Source organism: Mus pahari, chromosome 14 (assembly GCF_900095145.1).
Source record: "Mus pahari chromosome 14, PAHARI_EIJ_v1.1, whole genome shotgun sequence".
In the NCBI taxonomy this organism is placed as follows: domain Eukaryota; kingdom Metazoa; phylum Chordata; class Mammalia; order Rodentia; family Muridae; genus Mus; species Mus pahari.
In genome coordinates, this window is record NC_034603.1 from 39,969,333 (window position 1) to 39,977,208 (window position 7,876).

The 7,876-nt window shown below is 43.9% G+C and overlaps 1 protein-coding gene across 11 annotated transcripts in view; it reads right to left on the reverse strand.

Annotated features, from left to right (window-relative positions):
- The window catches only part of Kiaa0753 (KIAA0753 ortholog), a 51,919-nt gene that overhangs the window by 2,534 nt on the left and 41,509 nt on the right, over nucleotides 1–7,876 (reverse strand). For 9 of the 11 annotated variants that reach the window (XR_003845153.1, XM_029546351.1, XM_021213038.2 and 6 more), the window contains 2 exons: nucleotides 2,862–2,982; nucleotides 2,271–2,495 (listed from right to left, as the gene is read on the reverse strand). Coding sequence is in view for 10 of the 11 variants with exons in the window: in XM_029546351.1 (XP_029402211.1) it covers nucleotides 2,271–2,495; nucleotides 2,862–2,982 (346 nt within the window). In the remaining variant the exon portion in view is untranslated. Of the gene's footprint in view, nucleotides 1–2,270; nucleotides 2,496–2,861; nucleotides 2,983–5,635; nucleotides 5,717–7,876 lie in introns of those variants that run through there. The other 2 variants (XM_029546355.1, XM_029546356.1) reach the window with 2 other exon arrangements.

The following is a 7,876-nucleotide window of genomic DNA, read 5'->3' on the forward strand; positions in this document are numbered from 1 at the left end:
GTGCGCCACCACGCCTGGTTCAGAGTCCTTCTCTTACTATCCTCTCCCAAGGCAGAACCTCACATGATTGCCTAGTTGCCCGATTTCACTTTCCATCTTTAATTTTGCCTTACACACACACACACACACACACACACACACACACACACACACACACACACACACACACACAGTTCCACATTCCAAGCTTCCAGGTTTCCCTTCTATTGTGTCCAACTTGCTACTGAGCCTATCCAATACATTCCTCATTTCAGAAAGTATGGTTCCCCGCCCCAGACCCCCATGGATGTATGTTTGGATTCTGGCGCGCTCCCAGTCCTCTGGCAGATTCTAAGCTGAGTCTCTTGTTTCTACACAGCAGGCAGCTGCCTGAGTCTGTAAACAGTTTCACTGTTGGGCTGCTGTGGATGTGCTGCTGTCAGTGTTGCTTCTCTGTTGCCTGGCTATTTTCACTATAAAATAGACAGAAGTAAACCAAGTCTCCTAGGATGATATGATTTCCTCCAAAGAAGATATGTTTATTTACATATGGGGCCTGGAGAACAACAGCGTCTAGAGTCACCTCAGCAACTGAGAAGATGGGACATTGCGTGTGGTACCTACGAAGACCCATTTATACCCAGATCACCTGACCTTCCAGAGAATGCAACCTTTCAAGGTTTCACCTGGAAGTGTTACAAGGCCTGGGGACGTAGCTCAGCAGTAGAGGGTTGGCCCAGAGTATGCAAGGTCCTAGGTTCAATACCAGCACCATAACCAACAAAGTGAAGAAACTTCAGTAAGGCACTAGCCTCAGCTATTAGCTGGTGGCTCCAGCCTCTGTCTTCCAGCCTCAGGAGGCTGTGGCAGTGCTCCCCTCCAGAGTGAACCATTCAGCACCACACCATGGGCTGCGCTCTCTTCTCCAGGGTCCTGACCTACTTGTTCTTCATTACCTAGTTAGGATCTTGATACTTTCAAATGTATGCATTTTATTTTTAACCCAGCTTTTCTATTAACAGCTACCCTCAGGGGAGAAGAGGTCTAAATCACCACGAGTGGAGGCAGAAGTGACCACCTCGTCCTTGTGTTCCTATATAGGATATATATATAGGGAACACAAGCTCTCTATATATCCTCCACCACTGCTTCTCTACCCAACTGTGAGGGAAACAGAAGGGCACAGCTCATTCACTCGACACAGCAGGTGGCAGGCCAGGGGTTTCCTTTCTTCCCCCTGCCTCAAAGCAACATGGCTTCTGAAGCCCCCTATCTTCCTCTTCCTTTCTGGACTGGCTGTTGCCTATGCTCCCTGGCAATGTCCCGGGAAGTGGTTTTGTCATTTTTCTGGATATCCCACATTGGAATCTAGGTTCCCTGAAGTCTCAAGTTTTCTTTCTTAGTGCACATCTTGCCTGGCAAAGCACCTGGCCTCCAATTACTTAAGAAGAAACAGTGCAGGATAGTGAAAGCTCAGAAATACATAAAACAAGAGGCATGTTTAAAACTTAAGAAAAAAAACATAAGCCATCTACTACTTTGCTCAATGATGAAAAGCACCTTTCACTTTGTACTAAAGTGGAACTCAGAGGAGGGACCTGGGGTGCAAGGTATGAGTAAGAGCAGTGCAGTCAGCAGCTTGCCAGCAGGCCTCCATCATGAGGATTCAGATGGCTGTTTCCTGCCCAGCAAAACGTGTGCCCTCTGAGAGAGTACACTCCTCACCATCAGCATCAAAAAATTAGCCCCAACTTGAATATCTGTATTCATGCACTGAAGCCCTAACTCCCAATGTGATGGCCTGAGCCTAGAAGGAAATGAAGTTCAAATGAGGTCACAAGGGTGGACTCTTCATCATGGGAATGGTGCCTCAAGAGGGAGAGAGAGAAGACCTCTGTCACTAGAGGACAGAGCAAGAAGACAGCTGTCAGCCAGCCAGGAAGGGGACACTCACCAGACACTCCCATCTTAGATAACTCCCAGCCTCCAGACTGTGAAAAATACAGCCTTTTTGTTTTTAGTCCCTTAGTCTACAGTGTTTTAGGGCACCCTGAGCTCAGCCTGACAGTTAGCCCAAGAGAAGGAGACTGAAGGGCACTCCACTCCTCCAGGTGGCAAAGACCATGAAGTTTTCATAGCTTCCTGCATCTAAAGAGCAGTTTACAGAGGCCCACAAGCCACTGGAACCTCAGACCCTAAAGCAAAGAATAAGGCCTCGGCTGATCCTTTCTCCAGTAAAATTTAGTCCTTTGCTTGTAAACAGACCCACAACCCACAGAAATTGTACTGACCTTTCAGCTATTAGCCATGGGTTGAAGGAGCCTATAGCCTCATGAGCTATGATCCGTAGGAATTGCTCAAACCGGCTACAGTAAGCACCAATGCTGCGCTGCATCCTGGGTGGGACTGAGAGGGGAGTTTGCCTTTCTCTCTGATGCAGGTCTTCTCTGGAGATGGGGAGGGGAGCCTCCCTTTTCTCCGATCCCTCCTCTGTTGCCACACTTTCATCCAGTGAGCTGAGAACACAGAAGGATGAAGGCATTCAAATGTAAGCAAATGGTTTGTTTAAACAAAACTCAGCTCCTACCATAACTGTCCACTGCTCTTGTACCATAATAATCTTCCACACTGCAAGGATTCTTGCTCCATACAAAGTGTCAGCCAACTTGTATATACCAGCTAAATGATGCCGAGTGCTGGAGGCTTCTTTACAATGCAAGTGTTTGATGCCTGCCATGGAACCACTGTTTTATTGACCCACCACAGATTTTACAAGACCTTGCTCAAAACAACTTCAGTCATGTAGAAGCTAAAAGAATGCAGAATTTAACTACACCCAATGCCACCAACTAGCAAAATCACGCAGTGTCCCTGCCACTCACTTGGCATTGCAGGGCCTTTCTAACAAGATGTTCACAGCAGGGCACTTTTGAGTTGCTGTCTTGGTGATCTTGATTGGGTGGGAAGCCAAAGGTTCTTTACTTATTGCTAGGGTGTTCTGGTCTAGAAATAGAAAGGGCAGGCATAAAATGACTGTCAAGAAAAACTGTCCTTCTTAGAGTGTGGTAGTAGTTAGTGAGCTATGAGGAAGTCACAGGCATTTTGCTTACACATTAAGACACAACAAGTGGGGCAGAGGGGCTTCAGAGAAACAAAACCCCTTCAGAAAAGAGAACTGCTTCCAGCTCTATGTGAGATTCCTTGTGTGGACCAGGCAAGGCCCTTGGAGACACCCATTTTACTGGTACCCAGCCACCAGTACAGGAGTCTGAAGCCATGAGGTTTGTTTTTTAACCTTTAAACGCTTTGATTACTTTAGAAAGAGAAAGCCACTCGGAATTGAACACCTAATTAGATGATCTAACTTGTCTCTGGACACTGTGCAAAAAAAAAAAATCTGCGTAAGAGTCAAAACACCAATTTATTAACTACAACGTGCAGGCAGGCCTGAGAGCTATCGTGAGTTTTGGGTGATTTCTAGTTTTAAATGTGTTTCAAGTGGAAGGAAAAGAACCTGTTACTCAGGTAAAGCTGATCTAGCGCACAGCGTCTGGGGCAGGTCCATGCTTGGGATCACACACTTTCAGGAAATCACTGCCAAGGGCAGCCTTTGGAACAGTATTACCAATCCTGAGTACAGTCAATTTTCAGTTATTCACAGAGGTGAAAGAAATGGATTAGACACCACATAACCCTAAGGCCAGTGTAAGTTTGGTTCTGTGATGTACCTGAGGCAACAAGCATGGGGCCCAGATTCCTGCTTTGGTCTTATGATGCCAGAATTATGAGCATCCAATACTCACTTCAGTTTTAGTGTTCTAAAAAGCTCCTTTGTTAAAAATAAAATAAAATAAAAATAAAAAAATTATGTGTATGACCCTGTGTGGGTATGTGCAAGGGAGTGCAGTTCCTGTAAACACTAGAAGAGGGCGCTGGCTGCCCTGAAACTGCACTTACAAGCAGTTGAGAGCTGCCTGATGTGAGTGCTGAGAATCAAACTCCAGTCCTTCTCAAGAGTAGTATGGTCTCTTAGCTTCTAAGCAATCTCTCCAGACTCTAAAGACCTCCTCTTAAGTGTTAATGTAGCCTCTACATAGAGACCTATATAGCAACTAATAATTACAGGTTGTCCTCCTGAAAGGAAAAGACACTTACGTCTCCTCCTAAAATTGTCATTCAGAGTATGCAACCTTTGTGGCCAAACCATCAGTAAAACACATCCCTTTCCTCTGTCTCCAATTCAAACAGAAGTGCTAAAATATCTACTGTCTGACTACACAATCATTAGAAGGGTCCTTGCACAGTAGGCATGTTGCCAGCAAGACTGACTGACAAACTCTCTAGGTCTCAGTGAACCTGGGGTTTAGCTGGGAAAGTTAAGGTACCTTGACAAACAGCTGTAGCCTGATAGAACAAGCTGTAGTGTTCATAGGCAGGAACTGGGCAAAGGGAGAGAGCTCTATAATAAAAGCTCAGTATCTCTAATTGCTCAGGACCAGAAATGTTTCAGGTGCAGTAGGTGTTTAGATTTTGGGATCTGTGTATAAGCTTCATTGAGCATCTCAGATGCACACTGGATCTCAGCACTTTTGTTTATGGCTGCTTAGCCTATATAAGAAAAGTACTGCACAGGGAGAATCATACAAACCAGGCCCAGAACAGCAACTCAGTTACTAGCCCATGAGGCAGAGGCCAGGGTCTGTCACCATGAGTAACAACTAAATGCATAAAAACCGAAGAAAACATACAAAGAGTACATGAGTTTGTAAAAGTATCTTTTTTTTTTTTTTTTTTTTGGTTTTTCAAGACAGGGTTTCTCTGTATAGCCCTGGCTGTCCTGGAACTCACTTTGTAGACCAGGCTGGCTTCGAACTCAGAAATCCGCCTGCCTCTGCCTCCCGAGTGCTAGGATTAAAGGCGTGAGCCACCATGCCCAGCGGAGAATCCTTTTTCTAAAACAAAGACCCAAATTTGTATCTTGAAATAATTCCATATGATATAAGCAGGCATCAAACACCTAATCTACGGCTTCCTTAACATCCAAGTAAGTGTAATACGCACTGGATTTAAGTTCCATTGAGGGCAATGCTCACTCACATCTACTCCTTCATGAGGAAGATGAACATGAGTCAAACAGATTTCTGATGCTTCCCAGCACAGAGTGGCAGCAGCATAGCAATTGCAGCCACAGTGTAAATGTTCGAGTTTTGAAAAGTAGAAGAGAAAAGCAAGTTTCTTTCAATAAATGGAACGAGAACAAGTGAATATCCAGCAACCTCTTTCTCAAACCACAAACGGTAATCTAAGACAGACCCTACCTAAGGCTAAACAGTAAAACAAACAAATGAACAAACCATAGAGCTCCTGGAAGAAAACAGCATCCTCTCACCTCAGTGGCAGGCAAAGCTTCCCGGGGCCACAAAAAATAAACCATATGCAAAGGTGATTGAGGTTTTATCAGAATTAAAACTTTACTGTCACTGAGTGGTGGTCGCCAGCAAATGGTGTGTGTGTGTGTGTGTGTGTGTGTGTGTTAGGAGTATTGATGGAGGAAGTAAGGGTTGTTTTGGGGGAGGGGTGTGTGAAAATAAATGTTCTGGAACTGAGAAAGTAGCAATGAACACTGGTCAGATAACCACGTGAAAATAGCAGTTACCTTAAAAAAAAAAGTCAATGTGGTGAAGACAGCTCAGAGGTACAGCGTGTGCTGAGCATATGCAAGGCTCTGGGCTTGAGCCTGCAAAACACAAAAACAGAAACAGAACAAACCAAGCCAAAACGTATTTGACAAGAATTTATGCCTAAAACACACAAATCATTCTACATAATCAAGAAATAAAAGGGCAACCCAATTAAAAAGCAGAAAAAACAATTTTGGATATATCATTAAGAATTATACATCATTAATGACTAATCACTTGAAGTACTACTCATCAAGAGAAATTGAAGGCCTGGAGAGATGGCTCAGTGGTTAAGAACATAAATCACTCTTGCAAAAAACACAAGTTCAGTTCCCAGATTTCCCAGTCATCTGAAGATCTAGTACTAGGGGGAAATCAATACCTTTGTGTGTCCCCACCTCCCATCCCAAAAGGCACATACACAGACCTAAAAATAACAATAAAGCTAAAAAATTTAGAAGAAAATGAAACTGACAACCCTGAGGAACCAATCCACCACCACCCTCCTTGTCAGATTCATTACAAGAACACAATAGGCAAGACTTACACTGCCAGAGGCAAACAAGCACAACTCAGTGGGAAAGGAAGCTGACCTGGCTCAGCACTAGGCAACAGTCAGGCAGGTTCCTGTGAAGCACATGACCTGGAAAGTCTACTTCTTAGATACTTAACCAAGAGAAATAAAAACTGATGGGCCACACAAAGACTACAAATTAATATGTTTATAGCAGATTTGACACAGGTCTGTGTGTAAGCAAAGCTAGCCTGGAATACATATGTCACCCTGGATAGAACTCTCAATCCTCCTGCCTCAGCTTCAGATCACCATGCTGGCTTTTCAATTCATAATTAAGTTTTTTAAAAAAAACTTTTAGATTTATTTTTATTCTATGTAAGTGTCTGCCCGCATGTATATGTGTACATGGTATGCCTGTTGCCACGGTGATCAGAAGACAGATGTAGATCACCAGGAACTGGAGTTACAGCCTACTGTCACTCATGTGGGTGTTGGGAATGCTAAGGTACTCTGCAAGAGCAACAGAAGCTCTTAACCACTGAACTATCTCTCCAGCAGCTTAGATTTATTCTTTTTTTTTTTTTAAATTTATTTATTTTATGTATATGAGTACACCATTGCTCTCTTCAGATGCACTAGGAGAGGGCCTCAGATCCCATTACAGATGGTTGTGAGCCACCATGTAGTTGCTGGGAATTAAACTCAGGACCTCTGGAAGAGCAGTAAGTGCTCTTAACCGCTGAACCATCTCTCCAGCCCAAGATATATTCTTAATAGTCCCAAACCAGGAAAAAAACAAATACAGATTCACTGGCAAACATGCAGATTAGATGTGGTACAAACATTCCAAGGAATATTACTCAGGGAGAAAGAGGGAAGGGAAGAGAGAGAGCTAGAAAGAGGGCTAACTAGTAGGGTAAATGGATCCTGAGATGTTTACAGTCAATAGCTGGGTTCTGTTTCACTCCCACTACAGAAAGGCCTTTAAGATCTTGAGATGGGTGGGGAGTAATCAGTGTATGTGACTATAGTATCTTTACAACAGGCAAACAAACCAAAAGAAGGCCTGACCACAGAAGAAAGGTAGCTGACCATGGAAACAGACACTGAATAACAAGGCCATGTTTGGGGAACGGAGGTAGCCTTAGGAGCTGGAAGACTGGAAGGACCAGGTCCTCAGCAGCAACCTCAGAAGGAAACCCTCCAGTATCTCAACTTCTTTCTGAGATTCATTTTCAGCCTTACGACCTCTCAGACTATAAGAGAATAATCTGTGTTCTAATTCAGTAATTCACTACCCCTTATATATACAGTGTATGTGGGTGAGGAGTGCTGTAAGGTGTACAGCAGCAATATGAAATAAGCAACAACAGGCTATCAGATGCTATGCTGACTGAAAGAGCTAGTCGTGCAAACATCCGCCCAGCAATAGACTGCACTTACTCAATCCTCTACATTACTCCACATGGTTGAAAAGCAATGCTGCCTAAAGTTAGGGCACTGGCTGGGAAGAACACAGCAGATATTTCTGCAGCAACACTGTGTGCTGCATCTAGACAGGAGTTTGGGTACGAAACAGATTCACTGTCAAAACTCCTCAAATGACAGCTAAGATCTGTGCATTATATATAGTTTTTTCCTAGTTAATATGTGTGTGTGTGTGTGTGTGTGTGTGTGTGTGTGTGTGTGTGTGTGTGTG